This window comes from Balaenoptera physalus (assembly GCF_965194825.1).
Source record: "Balaenoptera physalus genome assembly, chromosome: X".
NCBI classification, from domain to species: domain Eukaryota; kingdom Metazoa; phylum Chordata; class Mammalia; order Artiodactyla; family Balaenopteridae; genus Balaenoptera; species Balaenoptera physalus.
Genome location: NC_138903.1, coordinates 63,013,815 through 63,038,682, shown reverse-complemented (window position 1 = coordinate 63,038,682; position 24,868 = coordinate 63,013,815). Strand labels below are relative to the sequence as shown.

Genomic DNA, 24,868 nt, shown 5'->3' with positions numbered 1-24,868 from the left:
CCTGAGTTATTTACTAATGTGCCACATTTGACTTCCTTTCTTTTAGTCTATCCTTAATTCGATACTCCCCCGGGCTTCAACATCCAAAGAGGTTGATGCTAGTCTACTTTCAGTTATTTCCTTCCCAGCCTTTGCAGTAGAGGATAATCAGTTGGTGGAGCTCACAAAACAGGAAATAATCACTAAGCTTCAGGTATGTCCATATGTGCCTTTCTTTTCTTTAAGCTCTAACTTTAAGGCTAAATTAGTATCTTTGTGAGTCTTGAATATGACCTATGTTGGTGATTTAACCAAGTGATCAGGGTTAACATCACCGGTAATAAGATGTACTGACAACATGTACGCCCTGATACAGTGCACTGAGAAGCACACAGCACCTCCGTGATGTCCTTCCCAAGAATGCAGTACCTCAATCTAATCATGAGAAAACATCAGACAAAACCAAATCGAGAGGCATTCTACAAAGTAACTGACAAACACTCTGCAAAAATGTCAAGATGATGAAAAACAGGGAAGGACTGAGGAACCATCACAGATTAGAAGAGACTAAGGAAACATGCCAGCTAAATGCAGTGGTATCCTAAATTGGATACTGGAACAGAAAAAAAGCATTAGTGGAAAAACTGGTGAAATCCAAATAAGTTCTATATTTTGGTTAATAGTGTTGTACCAAGGTTAATTTTTTAGTTTTGGTAAATTTTCTGTGGTTATTTAAGATGTTAATATTAGGGAACAGTGGTTGAAGGATATACAGGGACTCTGTACTGTTTTGGGAACTCTTCTGTAAGTCTCAGATTATCTCAAAATTTTTAAACTGTGTTTTCTTTTTTAAAAAAACTGTGGTCTCTTATGAATTGTGTGAGCAGGACCGCATAGATTAGTAATTGGGCTGTCACAGACTTATCCTATGGTGGAAAGCCATGGAGAAGATAAAATAAAAACACTGCTTTAGGGAAGAGCCTGCAAGTTAGCCCTCGCTTGAAATCACATTGCTGAAATCACTTTCTGCTGCTGGACTGATATCAGCGTTTTTTAAAATTATTTTTTAAGTATCATGTCTCTATTGATGATAGGTTGGCACATGTAGCTGTTGCAAAGGATACATTTCTGATTAATTATATTGCTGTACCAGTGTTCATTCTTCTGGCTTCTTTCCTCTGCATTCCCAGGGTCGTTATGGTTGCTGTCGCTTTCTACGAGATGGATATAAAACTCCTAAAGAGGTAGGTTTGTTTTCCCCAAAATGAGTCCAAGGTAGAATGGTCACTACTGCAGCCTCATTCAGAGAAAATACTTACCTCATTGATGGTACTTCAAATAATCACTAAATAGGATAACAATAACTGATGTTTGCTACCTTTGTTAGGATTAATTGCCAGGTTTTGCTTGTGAGCCCTTCTGGATTAAATAAAATAGAGGAAGGTGTAGTCCTTCCACCTCTTGAAGTTGGTTAGTTTCAGGAAAGAGCTCCTGATGGATGCTTAAATCAGTGGATGGAAGTTTATGCAGAAACAGAATATTTACATTGTCTCAAAATATTCCCCCCTAAATATTTAATTATTACAAAGGGAAAAATCTTTCTGTCAGTAGATCCTTTTGGATCCCTTCCACCTTTTGCAGTTGGTTAGTTCTAAACAGTACTTGATCTTGAAAAGTTAACTTCCTTTTGTTCCACTTGTCAAAAGTTCTCCTTGGAAATATCCATGGAGAAAATTTAGTATTATTAAAAGGGAATGAATGGTCGGTAACCACTTTCATTGACAATGTAAACATCGTTTAAGGCTTAGGTTTGCTGGTTGAGAGCCATTATAATTTTTTTAAATTACCGAGCTCAAACTCTTCTGGTTTACTTCCTGTCTTCCATTTTATTCTTTAAGCCTTTTGACTTCTGCCCCTACCAATCTATTAAAATTGTGCTCTGAAATATCATCATAATCTCCTAAGTAAGCAATCCAGTAGCCTTTTCTCAGTCCTTATTCTCCTTGACTTCTCTATAGTACATCACTATTACCTACCCCTACATTTTCTTGAAATTCTTTTCCTATTTTAACTTCCACAACTCTACACCATCCTAATTTTTCTCCTCTTTCTGTCCTCCCTCACCAAACTCAGGGTTTACCAAGATTCTGTTCTTGGGCTGCTTGTTCATTATATATAGGTACTACATCCATAATTTGTGATTCGTGTGTCACCTCTATAAGGATGATTCCCAAACCCTCATCTCTTGCTGTCCTTCTGAACATTTCTATTTGTATGTTCTGCTGCTACCTCAAACTTAACAAGTACAAAACCAAACTCAGGCTTATTACAAATTAGTCTCACTTCCTCATACACCTGCCTGTAGTATCATTATTATCCCAGTTCTGCTAGTTAGAATCACATGACAAAAGTACTTGCTAAAGGAGGGGAGTGTGTATGTGCTCTGCCTTCTCTGAAACAAACTATCAGTGGTGAAAGGCTGTGTTGTAAGACCTCTGAACTAAAGATATAGTCTGACCTTGGAGTGATAAGACAGACTTTGTTTATTGTGTTTTTACCAGGATCCCAATCGTCTGTACTATGAACCAGCTGAGCTGAAGTTATTTGAAAACATTGAGTGTGAATGGCCATTGTTCTGGACATACTTTATCCTTGATGGGGTATTTAGTGGGAATGCAGAACAGGTAATGCACTGGGGAAAGAGCTTTTTAGCAGATTGTTATTATGTCTTCCTCTTTCAGTTAATGACTGTGCTGACCCTGTGTCCAAATGGAAGTCTTCCCTAATAGGGAGGAGACAGAGTTGTCTTCTAGAGACTAGTAGTTGAGGGTGCATGTTAAGAGTTAGAAGACCTGGATATTGCTATCACTCAGACTTGACTTTTAATAAATATAGAAAGCAGAATAGCAAGTCCTGTATACTTGCCTCAGTCATCGGAGGTACTTGAATTTACCTCCTGACTTTGTATGTCTTTTTTTTTTTTTAAATAAATCTTGGAAATGATATTCTGACTTCAGCAAAAACAAAACAACAACCCACTTATACCCTGTCCTCACCCCCCAAAATATAGTCATCATTGCTTTTTGAGCTACATGAATAAAGTAGTTTAGAAACCATTGTTGGAAAACAGTGTGACTGGACAATTTAATCAAGTTAGTGTAATGTCAGGCATTCTGCAAATTGGCTATGTTCTAAACTTGGACATAAATCCAACACATTTGGAAGTCATTTATACTTGGCTACATAAATACAGTTTTGTGTAATTTGAATACTTTGGCCAATAGTAATCTGTAACTGCCAATATGAGTTTAAATAATAGGGTTACACCAAAGTTTCAGGGGCACAAAGTGCTGTTTTACTCTAAGCTTTATATAGAGCATCCTTATTTGAGCAAGAAATAAGATAAGCAATAATAGAGATACCTGCCCTATTTTGAGCACCCTATTTTTTTTAAACCAAACTTTTAAAAAATATTTATTATTTATTTATTTATTCATTTTGGCTGCTCTGGGTCTTAGTTGCAGCACGCAGGATCTTCATTGCGGCATGTTTAGTTGGTGGCATGCGGGCTTCTTAGTTGCGGCATGCGGGCTTCAGCATGCAGATTCTTGGTTGCGTCATGCATGTGGGATCTAGTTCCCCGACCAGAGATCGAACCTGGGGCCCCTGCATTGGGAGCACGGAGTCTTACCCACTGGACCACCAGGGAAGTCCCTTGACCACCCTATTTTGATTCTACCATTTTTCTCAGTCCTTCTCAAATTCCACAAAATTGTTTCTCAAAAACTGTGCTTGCTCAAAGAAAGATTTATTTATTAAATGTGCCAACTAAGTACAAAGCATATTCAGGTTTTTTGAACTCTCAGGGGAGAAAAAGGAGCTGGAAGGCCTGGATTCTTTTTTATTCTTTTTTTTTTCCTGGCTTTGCTGCTGACCACTGAGTAGTCCAAGTACTGTCATTGACTTCTTCAGTTTTGCTGTACAGGCATACCTCAGAGATACGCAGGTTCAGTTCCCGAGCAGCACAAATATTGCAAATATCTCACTAAAGCAAGTCATATGAAATTTTTTGGTTTCCCAGTGCATATAAAAGTTATGTTTACACTACATTCTGTTAAGTGTGCGATAGCAGTATGTCTAAAAAAACAATGTACATACCTTAGTTAAAAATACTTTATTGCTGAAAAATGCTAACCATCATCTGAGCCTTCCATGGGTCATAATCTTTTTGCTGGTACATGCTTTGAAATACTTCGAGAATTCCCAGAAATGTGACACAGAGACACAAAATGAGCAAATGCTGTTGGAAAAATGGTGCCAGTAGACTTGCTCAACACAGGGTTGCTGCAAACCTTCAATTTGTAAAACAAAAACAAAAACAAACAAACAAAAAGAAACACAGTATCTGTGAAGCACAATAAAGCAAAGTGCAATAAAATAAGGTATGCCTGTACATATGATGAGAATAGTTTTTCTCTCTTCATTGAAGAAGTGGAAAGCCCTAAAATTCTTTGAATTTCACAGATGAAGACATGTGATAAGTGCACGGTACAGTCAGTTTGGCTATAATGAGACACATAGATGTTCCCTAAAAATTACCATGCTCTGCATATTTGAGAAGTATAAACTATAGGGCTTATGGGAAAATGTGGTTGGGGAAAACACTTAAAAAGTTTGTCAGAAATACATACAAAATGATAGGAACCTAATAAAAACAGTACCACAGATAGGCATTAATGGCTTTAAAACATTCATTCATTCATTCCTCTTTCAAAAATTATATTCTGAGAAAATTATTTCAAGGGTGGCATACATTTAGATACAATGCTGCTCATCACTGTTACATTCATACAAATTAAGTCTGTTGGTAATTGAAATGTTCAACAAGAACGAAATGTTAAATTAGAGATCATGTGTATAAAATAATATGCTGCTATTAAAATGTGTATTAAAATTTAATATCATTGTTAAAAATTTGGATTAACTGTTATTTCATACTTCAAATATAATTTTATTTTAGTGTTTGGTTTTCTCATAATTGAAAAAACACAGTGCCACAGCTTTATACATGTTAAATGGTTAAGAAATACATAAATACCACAAAGATATGGCACTTGTACCTTGAAAAACACCTGAAGTTTTCTTGTGGATATGTGCAACCATGTTCCTACCACCTCACTTGCAGGGCTCCCGTGCTCACCACCCTACATGCCAGAGGAAGAGAGGAAAAGAGAGATAGCATAAGAGAAAATTAAAAAAAAGAATATCAAACAGAGAGGAAGAATAAAAAAATAGGGCAAGGAGGGAATAGAAGGGGAAATTAAATAGAAGGGAAGGCACAGAGCCATGCAGCCAAGTCGGCCATGAGAAGAGAGCAGCTCGGGAGTGGTAGGAGAGTTATCTGAAATTGGATGGAAAGTTGTAACACCACATGTGGATGGGTTGTGGTTCATGGTTCTGAGGTGTGTGCATGTGTGTGTGTTGTGTATTCTTACACGGCTCAGTTCAGCTGAGTGCCTTCTCAGGTTGAAATTGTGCGTAAGCAGGTGTGAAATTCATGTTATGCTCAAATTGTTCTCTAATATATCAAATGCACTGGAACAAATTTGTGTTTTCAAAACAACTATCATAGCAGAACTGACTATATATTTTTTCCACCATAAATTATAGTGGGTTTTTTTTTGCTTTTTATTTATTACTAATCTACAGCAAATTGTTAAGCAAAAAAATGTAAACTTGATCATAATAGAAACTTAATTTGACAGGGAAAATACAGTTTTAAAAGCAATTACATGTAAAGTCAAGAAGCTCTACTCAGTGTAGTACACAGTGGGTAGAAGCATGCACGTGGAGGCAGGCTGACTCGGGCTCAAATCTGGGCTCATCCTTGCACTCGCTGTATGATCTTTCAGAAGCTCATAACCTCCTTGAGCCTTAATTTCCCTGTAAAAAAGGCTTTAATTACACACACCTGGATGGTTATTAAAATTAAATGCATTCATCAGCAGAACAGGAATAAAGATGCAGACGTAGAGAATGGACTTGAGGACATGGAGAGGGGGAAGGGTAAGCTGGGATGAAGTGAGAGAGTGGCATGGACATATATACACTACCAAATGTAAACTAGGTAGCTAGTGGGAGGCAGCCACATAGCACAGGGAGATCAGCTCGGTGCTTTGTGACCACCTAGAGGGTTGGGATAGGGAGGGTGGGAGGGACACGCAGGAGGGAGAGGATATGAGGATATATGTATACGTATAGCTGATTCACTTTGTTATACAACAGAAACTAACACAACATTGTAAAGCAATTATACTCCAATAAAGATGTTAAAAAAAATTAAATGCGTTAAAAGTATGCAAAACTCCTAGCATAGTATCTGGCCTCCATCAGCATTTAGTAAATACTACTTCTCTTTCTTTCCTTTCACTAGGTGAATATACCCCTTTGCAATAGGACCTTCTTTGTCTACAACCCTCCCCTAGATCCCCAAAGGGAACTCTATGAATTTTGTTCCCCTTTTCTTTTCTCTACAGGTTCAAGAATACAGAGAGGCTCTTGAAGCAGTCCTCATCAAAGGCAAAAATGGAGTCCCACTTCTGCCAGAGCTGTACAGTGTTCCTCCTGACAAGGTAAGCTGGACGGTGCCATAACATGGAGCTGGGAGAAGAGGAGCAGTACCTCAAAAGGACTGCCTTATTTGAGTCAAATAATTTTTAATCTTCTGATTTTAATGTTCTAAAGTCTTTCTTTAGGTATAGAACAATTAAAATATGATTTTATTCCTTTGAAAGTATATTTATAAAGCAGACTCAGTTATGGCACTGTTGCTGGGCAAGGCGAGGGCAAGATCAAATCTTACAGAGGTAGTTTCACGGGTGTATATTTGTCCTCAAACTCATCAAGATGCATATGTTAAATATGTATGGCCTTTCTATATGTCAGCCAAACCTCAATTTAAAAAAATAAATAAGTTGTTCAGAGATTGATTTTTAAAAAAATCAAACTTTAAGGTTGAGAATGATATGGAGATCAGTAGGCCGAACTAGAGTAATGTTCTGTGTGAACTCTCAGTATTTGATATTTTCTGCTTTGAGGCTAGTCATCTGGGATTAATTGAGTAGATCAGGCTTGGAGAATGAAGTATGTCTCCATTTTCTCAAAATGCCAGTTGAGATTACCATTGTTCCTCTTCTCCATTGCAAAAGAGCATTAGCCGGGGGAGAGATGCAATCTTCCATGCTGGTGGGGATGAGTGGACTAAGCTCCTAGCAACATCAGCAGCATAACCTGAGAGCTTGTTAGAAATGCAGATTTCAGGCCTTCCCCCACATCTACTCAGTAAGAATATGCCATTGGACAAGATCCTCAGGTGGTGTGTCCATGTACAGTTAGAGGAGCACTGCCCTAGACTGTAGTCATAGTGCTTGACTTTTCAGTGCATTGCATATGTGACTGTTTTATAGAGTATGAATCACAATCCAGACTCGGGCTTTTTGTTGTCTAGTATTTTAAACCTTCTATTCTTTTTTTTAAAAATTAATTTATTTATTTATTTTTGGCTGTGTTGGGTCTTCATTGCTGCGTGCAGGCTTTCTCTGGTAGTTGTGGTGAGCGGGGGCTACTCTTTGTTGCAGTGTGCAGGCTTCTCATTGCGGTGGCTTCTCTTGTGGAGCACAGGCTCTAGGAGCACGAGCTTCAGTAGTTGCGGCACACGGGCTCAGTAGTTGTGGCTCACTGGCTCTTGAGTGCAGGCTCAGTAGTTGTGGAACACGGGCTTAGTTGCTCCGTGGCATGTGGGATCTTCCTGGACCAGGTCTCAAACCCATGTCCCCTGCATTGGCAGGTGGATTCTTAACCACTGCACCATTAGGGAAGCCCTAAACCTTCTATTCTTTTCCTTTATCTCTTTATCTTTTTTTTTTTTTTAGGTTGATGAAGAATATCAAAATCCTCACACTGTGGACCGAGTCCCCATGGGCAAGCTGCCTCATATGTGGGGTCAGTCTCTATACATCTTAGGAAGCTTGATGGCAGAGGTAAGGGGAAACTTCAAGGCTCTTCCATTTTTCTGCTTTAGTCACCATAACAATCAGATTTGTGAGTAGCTCATTATATCTGAAGGATATATCTTTTGCCTTTTGTATTCTGCCTTAATTACAGATTTTCCTCCAGATTCTTAGAGTGAGAGCATGGCCAATCCTTGGCAAAAATCTTTCCCCCTGGCAACCATGTCCGTCATGCTTGCCCAGGGGTTCCTACCTTGGTACTGTACTTGAAGTTGCTCTGGGATCAGACCCTAGATAGTTCCTTTTCAAAACTCCCCCTAGTGCCTGTCTGGTGACTGCGAATGCAATTGTGCTTGGATAGTAATGACTTATAATGGATTTAAGTGCTAACTTTTCCAAGCAACATAATGTTTCATTCTTTAATTAAATAAACTGATAATTTTAGGTACCATGACAAGTGTTTGGGAGCATCATAGTTTTTTATTTGTTTGTTGATAAGGGGCCCTTTAAATGTTCCTTATATTAAACTCTGTTGAGACAGCTCTTAATGAAGCACTTGGGAATTTCTTACATTATGTCAGCTTATTTGTGACATTTTGAACCATAAGAAGGGTTCCCTTTCTCAAAGTTTTCCAGTTTTACTGACAAATCTATTTCCCCATTATAGGTTATTATATAAGGTAAGCTATAACCCAGGCTCCTAGAGGATCTAGGGTGGGACTTAGCTTTCCTTTCTGAGCCAGACTCTTGGACCTGTTTATGTATAACTGTTTACTTTCTGGCACTGTTTTTATTTGTTTTGTTTTGTTTGTCCCAGTTTTATTGAGATGTAAGTGACATATCACTATGAGTTTCAGGTGTACAGCATAAAGTTTATCTTTAGTTGACATTATTATAAATGTAGCAATAATGGGCAGAATGATTTGTTTGAAATAATCCTTACCTGGTGACTTTCTCATTCAACTAGAATAAATTAATGCTATGAAAAAATGAGGAGATGAATGGTATTCTTAAGGGCTAAGTGGGTGAGTTCATCACATTTCATCAAAGACAGAAACTCAAGTCAAAAGATATCTGCTAAGCAGAAATCATAGCAAGCATATGAGTAAATATGAAAGCAACAGGACTAATGACTTAAATTATTGATTAGAAGCATTGTGATCTGATTGTCTAATCATGTGCATCCAGAGAAAGTGGAGGTATAACTAGAAAACTTTCTGTTTATCTTTTATACCCCATCTATTTCCAAAAAAATAATTTGTGGCAGCCACTAGAAATTAACTCCAGATAAAATTAATTTGGATGTAAATTCAGGAGTTCAAACATTTTCATACAGTAAAGGTATTTGTTTCCTTTCCATACACGCCTCTCACATGTTATGGTACGGGGTTTTGGCACTGGTATGTTGTTTCTCCTCAAATATTAGCTCTTTTGGAGATATAATAATCTGTCTTTTTATGGTTTTTCTTTAGGGATTTTTAGCTCCTGGAGAAATTGATCCCCTGAATCGCAGGTTTTCTACTGTACCAAAGCCAGATGTTGTGGTTCAAGGTATGTATTCTTATTCCCAGCAGCAGAAATTTTACATTAAAGGTCTGGTTTGGGCCAGTAAATGATGACTTTATTCTTTATGATGTATTTTGTTAGGCTTCAAAATGTATAGTATAAACTTGGCTCTGTTTGGTTTCAAGATTTCTGTTAATCTTAATCATGAACAAATGCTTAACAAAGGATGTTATCTGATTCTCTTAATACTTCTTATTTCTGGAAACTCTTTTCTTTTCACCATGATGATATTATAGCCTTCTAATTATCTCTGCTTTTGTTCTGAGCGTTCCTTCTGTGCTTTTTCTGCTAGTACTTCTTTCTTCTCATATCCTCCTAATGTTTGTGTACTTAGTCTTTACTCTTGTCTTTCTGTATTTACACCCTGCATGTGTTTGCTAGGGCTGCCTCCTCCATAATAAATTTGCTTCCATGGCTCCAACTATTACCTCTTTAGAGAGTACTCCAAATCTTTATTTTTTGTTCCTAGCAATCAACTTAAATTTTGAGGTTATCTACTCTATGCAAAACACTGGGCTAAGCTGTATAAACATTTTAGGAAGTCTAGTCCCAATATATATACACAACATTTTCATCACTTATACTTCAAATGCAAAACTGACCTTTTTTTGTCTCCATCCTATTCTTTTACCTCTCCCAAGAAAAGCAAATCTTGTCACCTTCCTTAACTCTCTCAGTGACATCACTATTATGCTACTCTCCTAGGGTAGAAAACTCCAGGTGATTTTTGACTCCCCAGAAACACTATCCAATGTGGTACTAGGTCCTCCTGAGAAGCTCCTCTGAAATGTCTCCATTTCAACCCCAACCTCCATTGGAGTTGATTCTATATAGAAAATAATCCTTAGTATTTTCTAAACCTTCTTATACTTGGCATCCTATGTGGTAGGATAGGATAAAGGTAGTCATAAAGGTAGTCTTTGCTTATCAATGTACAGGCATATTTCATTTTATTGTGCTTCACTTTATTGTGCTTTGCAGATATTGTGTTTTTTACAAATTGAAGGTCTGTGGCAACCTTGTGTCAAGCAAGTCTATTGGCACCATTTTTCCAAGAGCATTTGCTTACTTCGTGTCTCTGTCACACTTTATAATTCTAGCAATACTTCAAGCTTTTTCATTATTATTATATTTGTTATAGTAATCTGTGATCAGTGATCTTTGATGTTACTACTATGACTCGTTGAAGGCTCAGATGATGGTTAGCATTTTTTAATAATAAAGTATTTTTAATTGAGGCATTTACATTGTCTTTTTGGATACAATGCTGTTGCACACTTAACAGACTAAAGTATAGTGTAAACATAACTCTTTTCATTTGGTTTTATTTATTTATTTTTTAATTGAGGTATAGTTAATTTACAGTGTTGTGTTAGTTTCAAATGTACAGCAAAGTGATTCAGTTGTGTGTGTGTGTGTGTGTGTGTGTGTGTGTGTATATATATATATATATATATATATTCTTTTTCAGATTCTTTTCCAGTATAGGTTACTACAAGATATTGAGTATAGTTCCTTGTGCTATACAGTAGATCCTTGCTGTTTACCTATCAATATTTTATATATAGTAGTGTGTATATGTTAATCCCAAACTCCTAATTTATCTCCCCCCTGCCACCTTGCTATCCCTTTTGGTAACCATAAGTTTGTTTTCTATAAGCATAAATTTTATATGCACTGGGAAGCTAAAAATTTGTGTGACTCGCTTTATTGTGATACTCGCTTTACTGCAGTGGTCTGGAACCAAACCTGCAACATCTCTGAGGTATTCCTGTACATAGCGAACGTTATATAAAAGACCATTACTCTTCCCCTCCCATGAGAAAACTTGTTCTCCTTTGAGGCTTATGCCATCTGGCTATATTGGTCTCCTGGTTACTCTCATTCATTCATTAGAGACTTTGAGGCTTGGCTCATAGCCTTCCTCTTCTTCCCCAGTTCCTACCATAGTGCTAGATTTCAGCATCAGAGTAAGTGCCATCTAATATTTTAGCCTCAAAATTCTTGGATATCTAGAACCCTAGTGACCCTTCCCTCTGTCTCTACTCCACTCACTTTTAGGACGAAACTTTAGAACTGTTTCACCTCAGATATTCCATTCCCAAAAGTCCCAATCACCAGTCATAACTGCATATTATTTCAGTTTTCTTCCCCCCCACCCATTACACTTGTGTCTATTTTCTCCTAGTCTACCCTTCCCTACCTTTCGGTTGGTCATCTAAACCTCTTAATTACCAGCACACCAAACTTCTGCTACACCCACCAGAAAAATCATAGCCCCAGATCGGTTTTACTCTCTATATTTTCTGATCCTATACCTGGCCTGCTAAAATCTTCTAGAAAAAAAAATCACACAAATGAACAGAGTGGTAGCATTGTAAATCCACAGTCTCCAACTTAACTAGGCCTACAATGCCTCCTGTTAGTCCTTGTTCTTACTGTTAGTCAGCATTTTCATTCTCCTCAACTATTCCACACCTTCTCTGTTTTCAACCCCACTGCTTGTTTTCAGCCTCATTCTTGGCCTGCTACTTTATGCTGGATAATCTTAATGTTCTGATCTTTGTCAATTTCCCAACCCCCCACCACAGTCTTACTTATATCTTCACCCAACCTTGCCTCCTTTTCTTGAGTCTCAGAAAAGCTGTTTTTTCTCCTCTTCAGCACCAACTCTTTCTTCTGATGCTTGATCCTATCCTCTTCCCTAGCCTTCCTAGAAACCTACTCTTTCTTATCATCTTCAAACTCTTCTCTGTTGGTTCTGATTTTTAATACATTGACATGTTCATCTCCCTCTAGTTATCCTATCCTTCCTTTCTCATCCAAACTTCCACTTCTTTACATTTCATTCATTCTGCAGTCCTTTACAACTAGCTTATCATTCCTCTGAAAGTGATTTTGCTTAAGTTATTGCCAAACTTGGTAGATATTTTTCAATCCACTTCTTAGTGGATCTTTCTGTTTCATTTGTTGTTTATGTTTCTGGAAACTCTTAACTTCCATGTCTTCTGTGATACCATACTCCCTTGGCTCTCCTTCAACCTAAGTTTTGTACTTTTCTGTCTCATTCTGGGCTTCCTCTTCTTCCCCTTGCCCCTTAACTGTTGGTATTCCTGGGAGTTTTGTCCGTAGCCCACTGCTCTCATTATTCAGAATATTTGTTATTGTCTCTCAGCCTCCTCCCATTCCTAACCTTTTCCCTTTTCCTGCCTCCTAACTTCTCCTCTCTCAGAAGATGACCTCACCTCCTATACCATAGAGAACATATAAGCCATGAGACAAGAACCCCTCACTCCCGCCCCCAGGCTTTTCATCATCTGCCCATATCTTATACGTTGAAATTTCTCAAGATTATATTCTAGGTCCTTTTCTCTTCTTTTCTATATATTCTCCTTGACCCATCTCATCTCTTTCTATGCTAATGCCTCCTGAATATATCACATTCACTTTAAACTCAACATGTCTAAAATCAATCAGCTGCACTCTCCTCGTTCTACATCATCTGTGCCTGCTTTTCTCCCTGTTTGCCTATGTCAGTAAATGGCACACTTTTCTCTCAGTTACACAAATAAACACATGTGGAATCATTCTCGGTATCTCTCCCTCTCTCATCTCCTACATTCAGTCAGTTAACAAGTCCCAATTTCTTTACCTTCTGAATAATTCAGAAATCCATCTAGTTTATCCAGTACCAATGTCATGATCCTAATGTAAGTAGTCAGCATCTCTTCCTTGCATTAATGCAATAAATTTTGAAGTGGTCTCCCTGTCTTCAGTGTAGGTCCACTACAGTATATCAGCTTATTCTTTAGTCATCAACATGAATATGTTCTTTTTAAGATGGTGATCTGGATATGCTATTCCCCTGATTACAACTCTGCAGGGGCTTCCTGTTGCCAACTTTCTTAACATGGCTTACAAGGCTCTTTATGATCTGCTCCCTGACCCCGCCTTCAGTGTCATTTCTCACCACTGCCGCTTCACACTCCATGCTCCTACTGTAAAGAACTTTTTATTATTCCTAGATCTGCCTTGTTCTCTGTTGCCCTTGAGCCTTTGTCTATGCTATTTCTTTTGTCTGGAACAGCTTCTCCCTTAATTTTACCTTCACTTTCACCAGAATAACTCCTATTCAGCACTCTAGCAAGACTCAGTGTCAATGTCATTTTCTCCAAGGATCATGTCTATCTTTGTATCCCTAGCATATGGCAGTACCTAGCACATAGGTGGTACCAAATAAGCATTTTCTACATACTTGATAAAACATAAACAAAAAGCTGAGTTGTTGGGGTTGAAAGTAGTCCTGGGACCCCAGAGTGTTGTTCATTTGCCTCTCCTTTAGTCCCCTTTACTCCTGCTACCAACTGCATTGCCCTCTGCAGAACCCTGAGGCTCAGGAGAATGCAATTTGGAAGTCATTACCCAAGGATAAAATACAAATTCCTTAAAGTGACGCACATGCTCTCCATGATGATCTATCCCCTATTTGCCTTTCCAGATTCATTTTGTTGGTGGTTGGTGGGGTGGTTGTTTGTTTCTTTTGTGTTTTTTTTTCTGCTGTGCAAGGTATTTCATGCTACAGCAATATTGAAGTGTATGTAGTCCCCACCCCATCTCTTACACACACACACACACACACACACACACACACACACACAACCACATTCTTTTCCATTTTCATGTTTTATGATCATTCTGCATCTTCTACCTAAAATGTCTTTCTCCATTCCTATTCCCTTCTTTCTCCTGGCTAACTTATTCATTCTTTCAAATTCAGCTTGGACATCAGGAAGCCTTTTCTGAAACTTCCCCCTGCCAACTCCAGACTAGATAGGTGTCACTCTTGGGTGATCACACAATGTTCTGTGCATACATTTATTTACTTAGCAGGTTATTTTATAATCAGTTTATGTGTGTGTCACTTTCATTACACTGTGAGCTCCTTGAGGGAGAGACTAACATATTCATCTCTAAATCCCTAGTGCCTAGCATAGTACCTTACCATTTAAGTGCTTAGTAAATGTTTATTAATGAATGAATGGATGACCACATGTGTTTCCCTGGACTTTTGTCAACCCACTATTCTTCCTCTGTATATTTTCCCTGGAGAATCTTTGTTGTTTTCAGTTAGAAGTAATCAAGATGGTGTTATTTCCAGGGGACTCTGTAATCACCATACCCTGCATATTCTGCCCCAGACCACAGCAGCACAACACCATGAGGTCCCCAAGATAGAAAAATACACAAAAGATAATGGCAAAGGAATGCAGAGTAGCACTTTGTTAACTAGGCTTTTGCCTCCAAAACTCAACAAATACAATACTTGTAAGCTGGAATGAACCAAATGACACCTTCGTTTTCTCATAAACCCAATTCAACATATCTAGCAGTACTAGAGGAGCAGGAATAGGGTGCATGTTTGCCCCTGGTGCTTAGCATTAAGCCAGCTGAGGCCCCATTCAGGTTATTGGCCCCCAGACAGGTTATCAGTCCCACAGAGGGAGAATAAACAGAAGAGTCAGTGAGGTGGCCTGGACTTCTCCCTTGTGAGTATGATTACCACTTCTGAGACATGAGTGTGAGAGGAAGAAAAGGGAGCTGTCCAGGTTTGGCAGGCTCTGAGTCTAGAGAAGTCTTATCCCCATCCCCCAAAACAACTACACAGAGTTTCAAATATGGTACCTCAATTCTTTATCCTGAATTTACCTTGCCTTCTACTGTTCTCTAGCTTTGAGCAATTCGTACCATTAGGGTGTTCTTTATTATCCTCATAATGCTGTCCCTGGTCTTTTTTTTTTTCTATTTAAACATAGAATCCCAGATATAAGTGAGTGTGGCATTCTCTAGAAGCACATAGGTATTTAGACAAAAAACAGAATTAAATATTCCAATCATGAAATCTTGTTTCCTTTTCCATTTAGATAATATCATTATGTACCAAGCATGATGATTGTTTCATCAAGTCTACAATAACTGTTAATTTCCTTACCTTCCTTTTGTTTTCCCTTCAAAAAAATATCGTGTGGCTCGAGAGATCTTTAGGTTCCTGTTGAAATAAAATTTTCTGTTGACCTCATCTTCTTTCTTTCCTATAGTTTCCATTCTAGCTGAGACAGAAGAAATCAAGGCCATTTTGAAGGACAAGGGAATTGATGTGGAGACCATTGCTGAGGTGCACCCCATCAGAGTACAACCAGCTTGTATTCTCAGCCACATTTATTCCAGCCTAGGTAAGGAGATTGGCCAGCCTGCTAGAATCAAAGCATTATTGATACAGGCTGGTTTCCTTCCTTTTTATTTTTGTCTTGATCTTGTATTGCTTTGTTAAACTGCATCTGAAAAGGAATTTAGAGTCTCTGGAATCTAAGTTTCTAACCCTATATATCCTGAGCAGGCTTGATAATTTTCAGTGTGTTTTATGAACTCTTTGGTACAGAGGGCATGACTGTTATCAGGCAACATTGTATCTTCATTCCAAGTGTGTGCTTAACCAACGTGTTCTTCTCCCCTTTCTTGGGACCTATATTTCCATTTTGAAAAATGCTAACTTTATATACATTAATAGCCAAGGAACTTGTTTTTAGCTCTTTATACTTTGTCATGTAATGAATTAGTTGACAATATTTTAAAATTCCATTTCTTAATCTAATACTTATTTTTAATTAGTACTTATTTTTTTATTCAACTTATATATTAAATTTGGTGATAGACACATTAAACAAATTACTACAAGTTAAAAATTTATGCAAGTTACTACAAATTTCACATTAAGCAAATTACTACATTGTTAACTTTAAAAAAAAGGATGTGCAAAATTTCTAAACCACCCTTGTGGAAGGCTGAATAGTGGCCCCAAAAGATATTCAGGCCCTAATCCCTGGAACTTGTGAACATTACCATTTAAGGCAAAAGGGATTTTGTGGGTGTGATTAGGTTAAGGAGATTGAGATTGGTGGGGAGGATTATTTTGGATTATTCAGGTGGGCCCTAAGTGTAATCACAAGTCTCCTTATAAGAGATACCGAGAGGGAGATCAGACTAGAGAAGTAAGAGATGTGATGACAGAAGCAAGTGATTAGAGTGATAAGGCTGTTAGCCTTATCCTCTAGAAGCTGGAAGAGTCAAGGAACAGATTCTCCCCTGGAGCCTCCAGAAGCAACCAGCCCTGCTTGACAACTTGATTTTTATTTTACGTCATAGTAGCCATAAGGCTCATTTTGGACTTCTGATCTCCAGAACTGTAAGAGTATAAGTGTATGTTGTTTTAAGCTACTAAGTTTATGTTACTTTGTTATAGCACCAATGGGAAATTAATACAATCTTAAATCAAGCCACAAAGTAAATTTATAAATAAAGAATGTACCTTACATTGTAGATTGCCACTTACAAACACTAGTTGTGTGTGTGTGTACTTTTTTTCTTCACCAAGAGTGGTCTGTTAGTAATTAAAGCCAAGCCAAATTTTGTCCAGCTCAAAACCAGCCTCCATCCCTTTTTACTAACACCTACTTCGAGCACTCAGCTTCTGTGGCAGTTACGTAGATCTAAATTGAGACGGAATCAACCAAGGAGGGAAGGACCAACAGTCAGAGCTGACTGTTCTTTTTTTTTTTTTAACATCTTTATTGGAGTATAATTGCTTTACAATGGTGTGTTAGTTTCTGCTTTATAACAAAGTGAATCAGTTATACATATACATATGTTCCCATATCTCTTTCCTCTTGCGTCTCCCTCCCTCCCACCCTCCCTATCCCACCCCTCTAGGTGGTCACAAAGCCCCGAGATGATCTCCCTGTGCTATGTGGCTGCTTCCCACTAGCTATCTATTTTACATTTGGTAGTGTATATATGTCCATGCCACTCTCTCACTTTGTCACAGCTTACCCTTCCCCCTCCCCATATCCTCAAGTCCATTCTCTAGTAGGTCTGTGTCTTTATTCCCGTCTTGCCACTAGGTTCTTCATGGCCTTTTTTTTTTTTCCTTAGATTCCATATATATGTGTTAGCATACTGTATTCGTTTTTCTCTTTCTGACTTACTTCACTCTGTATGACAGACTCTAGGTCCATCCACCTCACTACAAATACCTCAATTTCGTTTCTTTTTACGGCTGAGTAATATTCCATTGTATATATGTGCCACATCTTCTTTATCCATTCATCCGATGATGGACACTTAGGTTGCTTCCATGTCCTGGCTATTGTAAATAGAGCTGCGATGAACATTTTGGTACATGACTTTTTGAATTACGGTTTTCTCAGGGTATATGCCCAGTAGTGGGATTGCTAGGTCGTATGGTAGTTCTATTTGTAGTTTTTTAAGGAACCTCCATACTGTTCTCCATAGTGGCTGTATCAATTTACATTCCCACCAACAGTGCAAGAGGGTTCCCTTTTCTCCACAACCTCTCCAGCATTTATTGTTTGTAGATTTTTTGATGATGGCCATTCTGACCAGTGTGAGATGATATCTCATTGTAGTTTTGATTTGCATTTCTCTAATGATTAATGATGTTGAGCATCCTTTCATGTGTTTGTTGGCAATCTGTATATCTTCTTTGGAGAAATGTCTATTTAGGTCTTCTGCCCATTTTTGCATTGGGTTGTTTGTTTTTTTGTTATTGAGCTGCATGAGCTGCTTGTAAATTTTGGAGATTAATCCTTTGTCAGTTGCTTCATTTGCAAATATTTTCTCCCATTCTGAGGGTTGTCTTTTGGTCTTGTTTATGGTTTCCTTTACTGTGCAAAAGCTTTGAAGTTTCATTAGGTCCCATTTGTTTATTTTTGGTTTTATTTCCATTTCTCTAGGAGCTGTGTCAAAAAGGATCTTGCTGTGATTTCTGTCATAGAGTGTTCTGCCTATGTTTTCCTCTAAGAGTTTGATAGTGTCTGGCCTTACATTTAGGTCTTTAATCCATTTTGAGTTTATTTTTGTGTATGGTGTTAGGGAATGTTCTAATATCATACTTTTACATGTACCTGTCCAGTTTTCCCAGCACCACTTATTGAAGAGGCTGTCTTTTCTCCACTGTATATGCTTGCCTCCTGTTTGCAGATGACATGATTCTATACATAGAGAATCCTAAAGATGCTACCAGAAAACTACTAGAGCTAATCAATGAATTTGGTAAAGTAGCAGGATACAAAATTAATGCACAGAAATCTCTTGCATTCCTATACACTAATGATGAAAAATCTGAAAGAGAAATTAAGAAAATACTCCCATTTACCATTGCAACAAAAAGAATAAAATATCTAGGAATAAACCTACCTAAGGAGATAAAAGACCTGTATGCAGAAAAGTATAAGACACTGATGAAAGAAATTAAAGATGATACAAATAGATGGAGAGATATACCATGTTCTTGGATTCGAAGAATCTACATTGTGAAAATGAGTGTACTACCCAAAGCAATCTACAGACTCAGTGCAATCCCTATCAAACTACCAATGACATTTTTCACAGAACTAGAACAAAAAATTTCACAATTTGTATGGAAACACAAAAGACCCCGAATAGCCAAAGCAATCTTGAGAATGAAAAATGGAGCTGGAGGAATCAGGCTCCCTGACTTCAGACTATACTACAAAGCTACAGTAATCAAGACAGTATGGTACTGGCCCCAAAACAGAAATATAGATCGATGGAACAGGATAGAAAGCCCAGAGATAAACCCACGCACATATGGTCACCTTATCTTTGATAAAGGAGGCAAGCATATACTGACTGTTCTTTCTTTTCCCTAGCACCCACATTTTATGCCAGCAGGGCCTGAACTCCCAGAGCTATTAACATTGCATCTGGCTTTAGGAATATATGGATTTCCTCCACTCTTCCATTCTAGCTATAATGTAGAAAATCCCTTTTCTTTTTAATTTAAGTGCAAAGTTGGAAGTTCCTAAAGAAATTTTACCAGAAAATGGAAAACTAAAATAAAAACACATAGAAATTATCAAGTTTATTGAATATAGGTCTCAGGTCCTAATAAATAAAACCTAGCCACAGATTAGCTTGAATAGTACAAATTACTGGACCCCTGGTTCCCTCCACTGCATCAACCCTATTTGTGGTAAATGCCAAGTCAAGACTCTGAAACTTCTGAGATTAATTTGGGTTGATGCTTTACTAGGTGGGATGGGGTACCTCAGTCCTTTCAAGAACCTGCTTCCTGGGTTTTTTTAATCTCCTTGGCTATTCCCTCTAGCCTCAGACTATAATGTACTCCTAGTCTCCAGATACCAGTACCCTAGCACTAAATCTCTTGAAGTAAGGAAGGTATTTCTCTATCTAGCCCAAATCTTACTCCATGAATATTAGTTGATCTTGTAGTCACTATCTTCTTTGCCCTTCTGAGAAGTCTCTATGGTTTGGGGTTTGTGCAAGTCCTATTGATGCCTTTGATGTGATTCTCTCTGGCTCTCACTTAAAAGTTGATACCTTTTACCCTTTTCTTCTTCACATCCATTGTTCTAAACTCAGCATAATCTTACTAGGATATAGGTAACTTCCAAGCTCTGGGACTTCATTCCTAGAATCTACCTGCATCACATCAGATCTCTCCAACAAACAGAAGCAAACTCCTTACTGACTACTTTTTCAAAGTCTACACTTTGTTTTGGGCCTCTTACTAAGTTATTATTTCCTAGCCAGAGAAAATAAGGACTGCTAGGTCTTCCAGACTTCAGTTTAATGAATGCACAAACATTTCAGGGACTCAAGTAACAAGTTATATTTATTTTCCAAACGTGCTCCTTCATTCGCTTCATTCATTCATTTTTTCATAAGGCTCTATTGCTTACTTTTATGTACCAGGCACTGGGCATGATGCTGTGAGAGACATAGACATATAACCAAATAATTATAGTACAGTCTTATAAATGCTATAACAATGGCATTATGTACAAAGTACAGGAGAAAGAGAATAGATTTGTCTGGGAAGGTCAAGAAAGGCATGTTTTGATGATTTATAAAATGAGTGACTCTTCATAATTCTATTATTGCAATAATTTCACAATAGCAAAAATGCTTTTTTAAAAATTAATTAATTAATTTATTTATTTTTGGCTGCGTTGGGTCTTCGTTGCTGTGTGCAGGCTTTCTCTAGTTGTGGCGAGCAGGGGCTACTCTTCGTTGCGGTGCGTGGGCTTCTCATTGTGGTGGCTTCTCTTGTTGCAGAGCACGGGCTCTAGGCACCTGGGCTTCAGTAGTTGTGGCACGCAGGCTCAGTAGTTGTCGCTCATGGACTCTAGAGCTCAGGTTCAGTAGTTGTGGTGCCTGGGCTTAGTTGCTCCGTGGCATGTGGGATCTTCCCGGACCAGGGCTCGAGCCCATGTCCCCTGCATTGGCAGGCGGATTCTTAACCACTGCACCACCAGGGAAGCCCCAAAGTTGCTTTAAGGATATATTGAATGACAGCTGTAATTCCACCAAGGAAAACAGGCTATTTCTTCACCAAGTATGTTCATTTATATATGTTCCCAGAAGTGGGATTCTGTGCCTCACCTCAAACACTCAGTATTTCAGTTCCATAATATTTTTTTTAATTTTTAAATATTATGTTGTTAATCAACTTTGGGAACATAAGAACTTTATAGGAGAGTGCTGTCAAAAACATGGTGGAGTGAAAAGCTACCTTTGTCTCTCCCCTTGAATCTACAACCAGTAAAACATCCACAACACAACGAAGGTGCCTTTGCCCAACACAACAGGATGCCAGAGAATTCCACACATCTGTACATCTAAAGGTGGGTGAACTGGAACACATAGAGGAGGCAGAACCAAGGGAACAGTGGAGTCGGTACCTGCAATCCCAGCCCTCTGACTGTGGCAGCTGAGCCCACAGCTTCAGAAAACCCAACAGCAGCAGGGGAAGCAGCACGCACGACTCTGCCTGCCAACACAGGTAACTTGGCAGCAGCAACAGTGGGGCCTGGGACCCCATCCCTCCAGTCACTGAGGAACCCACAACCCCAGACTCTGGCCCCCCTATTTGCATTGGCAGAGCCCCCAAGCCTGAGAGCACCAGACACAGTGGAGGCATCTGTGCAACCCCAGCTTCCCCTCCCACACTGTTCCCCTCCCCCCACAGCAGAGCCTGTGTCTCAGGGGATCTCCCACAAAAGAGAAGAGCCCACCATCCCAGTAATGACAACAGCTCTGGCAGAAGCAATGCAGCAATAAGCCTAGAGGCATAAGAAGCAACAGCAAAAGCACAGAGCCACACCTGTTACACATATGGTGGAGGCTGGAAAGTGCCAACTCTCAAATATAACGAGAGGTAGCTCAGGTGAGCGAAACCAAAAACTTGTGTGATAGCGCCACCTACTGGAAAGCAAAAGAAAGGATTGTAACTCCTAACCGGTCATTTAACTTCAAATGTGCCAGCAGAGGAACAATTCATCAAGCAATATGAAGAATCACAGTAACACTATATCACAAAAAGAAAATGGCAATTCTCCAGAAGCCAAACTTAAAGTCATGGAATATTGAGATCTAACTGATAGAGCCATCAAAATAGCCATCATGAAGAAACTCAATGAGATACAAGAAAACTCAGAAGGGCAGTGTCATGCGCTCAGGAATAAAATTAATGAACAGAAGGAATACTTTACCAAAAAGATTGAAACTCTAAAAAAGAACCAAACAGAAATTCTGGAGACGAGGAACACAATAAACAAGATGAAAATGCATTAGAAAGGATTGGAAACAAAGAAGACAATATGGAAGAGAGCATTAGTGAGCTCAAAGATAGAAACCTAGAAATCATACAAGTAGAAGAGGAAAGAGAAGTAAGACATATATAAAAAGAGGAAATCCTATGAGAGCTACACATCTCTTTTAGGAAAGGCAGCATTGGGATAATAGGTATCCCAGAAGGAGAAGAGAGGAAGAAGAGCAGAGAGATTACTTAAAGAAACGATAGCTGAGATCTTCCCAAACTTGGGGAAGAAACTGGACAATCAAGTCTATGAAGCGATGAGAACAGCTAATTAAACTCATTGCAAATAGACCTTTTCCAAGACACATTAAAATTGTCAAAAGTTAATGACAAAGAGGGGACTTCCCTAGTGGTGCAGTAGTGAAGACTCCATGCTCTCAATACAGGGGGCCTGGGTTTGATCCCTGGTTAGGGAACTAGATCCCACATGCATGCCGCAACTAAGAGTTCACATGCTGCAACTAAGGAGGCATTGAGCAACAACTAAAGAGCCCTCCTGCTGCAACTAAGGAGCCTACGTGCTGCAACTAAGGAGCCCATGTGCTGCAGCTAAGGCGCCCACGTGCTGCAACTAAGGAGCCCGCCTGCTGCAACTAAGACCCAGCACAACCAAATAAATACAATTTTTTTTTAAAAAAAGTTAATGACAAAGAATTTTAAAGGCAGCCGGGGAAAAAAGGATGGTACCCTACAAAGGAACCCCCATTAGGCTATCAGCAGATTTCTCAGCAGAAACCCTAACAACCAGGAGAGAGTGAAATGACATTTTCAAAATACTGAAAGAAAAACTGTCACCCCAGAATACTCTATCTAGCAAAATTATCATTCAGATATGAAGGAGAAATAAAGTCTTTCCCAGACAAAAGCTGAGGGAATTCATCAACACCAGACCTGCCTTACAAGAGATATTGAAAAGAGCTCTTCTACCAGAAACAAAATAGCAAAAATACACAAAACTTTAAGCAGGGTGATAAATAGAATCAGAAAACTGCAGCTCTTTATCAGAATAGATTTTTTTTTAATTAATTAATTAATTTATTTATTTTTGCTGTGTTGGGTCTTCGTTTCTGTGCGAGGGTTTTCTCTAGTTGTGGCAAGCGGGGGCCTCTCTTCATCGCGGTGCGCGGGCCTCTCACTATCGCGGCCTCTCTTGCTGTGGAGCACATGCTCCAGATGCGCAGGCTCAGTAATTGTGGCTCACGGGCCCAGCTGCTCCGTGGCATGTGGGATCTTCCCAGACCAGGGCTCGAACCCGTGTCCCCTGCATTGGCAGGCAGATTCTCAACCGCTGCGCCACCAGGGAAGCCCCCAGAATAGATTTTTAAACACTATTATAAAGGTTAAAGGGAAAAAAAGAAAGCAGAAAAATAATTATAGCTATCTTATTTTGGTAACAAACCTACAACCATAAAAAGGGATAATTTGAGACAACAAAAACACTAAAAGGGGAGGAGGAAAAGGATGGAATTCATATAGGTGAGTGAACATAAGATGCTATCAGCAGAAAAAGGACTATTTTATCTATGAGAAATTTTATACAAACCTCAGGGTAACCACAAAAATATAAAATACAGACACACACACACAAAGAAGAAACTGAGAAAAATATCACAGAAAACCATCAAACCAAAATGGCAAACAGAAACAAAAGGAAAAAGAAACAGTGGAGATATAGGGCTACCAGAAAACAAAAGATAAAATGGCAGTATTAAGTCCTCATCTATCAATAATCAGCCTAAATATAAATAAATTGAATTCACCAAATGACACACAGTGGCTGGATGGATTAAAAAACAAGACCCAACTATTTGCTGCCTCCAGAAGACACATCTCAACTCTAAAGACAAACATAGGCCAAAGGGAAGGGATGTAAAATGATATTCCAAGCAAATAGCAGCCAAATGAAGGCAGGTGTAGCCATATTCATATCAGATGGAATAAAGCCAAAAAAGGTAACAAGAAATAAAAATGGACAGTATATAATGATAAAAGGGACAGTTCATCAAAAGACATAACAGTGATTAGTATATACACACCTAACATAGGAGCACCAAAATATATAAAACAATTATTAACAGGCCTAAAGAGAGAAATTGACAGCAACACAATAATAGTAGGGGACTTTAACACCCCACTTACATCAGTGGTTAGATCATCCAGACAGAAAGTCAACAAGGAAACAACAGTCTTAAATGAAACTTTTGACCAGATGGATTTGATAGATTTGTACAGAACATTCCATCCAAATGCAGCAGAATATACATATCTTCTCAAGTGTACATGAAACTTTCTCAAGGATAGACCATATTTTGGGACACAAAACAAGTCTCAATAAATTTAAGACTATTGAAATCACATCAAGCATCTTTTCTGATGACAATGGAATGAAACTACAAATCAACTACAAGAAGAAAACTGGAAAAATCACAGATATGTGCAGAATGAACAACATCCTACTGAACAACTATTGGGGCAACGAAGAAATCAAAGGAGAAATCAAAAATTACTTGAAGACAAATGAAAATGAAAATACGACATACCAAAATCTATGGGATGCAGCAAAAGCTGGGAGGGAAGTTTATGGCGATACAGGCCT

At 38.6% G+C, this 24,868-nt stretch overlaps 1 protein-coding gene across 5 annotated transcripts in view; it reads left to right on the top strand.

The window, feature by feature from the left end:
• The window catches only part of PHKA1 (phosphorylase kinase regulatory subunit alpha 1), a 141,290-nt gene that overhangs the window by 38,641 nt on the left and 77,781 nt on the right, over positions 1-24,868 (top strand). For 4 of the 5 annotated variants that reach the window (XM_082445962.1, XM_082445961.1, XM_082445963.1 and 1 more), the window contains exons 8-14: positions 47-193; positions 1,170-1,223; positions 2,541-2,663; positions 6,516-6,611; positions 7,911-8,018; positions 9,461-9,539; positions 15,650-15,784. In XM_082445962.1, the coding sequence (XP_082302088.1) occupies positions 47-193; positions 1,170-1,223; positions 2,541-2,663; positions 6,516-6,611; positions 7,911-8,018; positions 9,461-9,539; positions 15,650-15,784 (742 nt within the window). The remainder of the gene's footprint in view (positions 1-46; positions 194-1,169; positions 1,224-2,540; positions 2,664-6,515; positions 6,612-7,910; positions 8,019-9,460; positions 9,540-15,649; positions 15,785-24,868) is intronic. The other variant, XM_082445964.1, reaches the window with a different exon arrangement.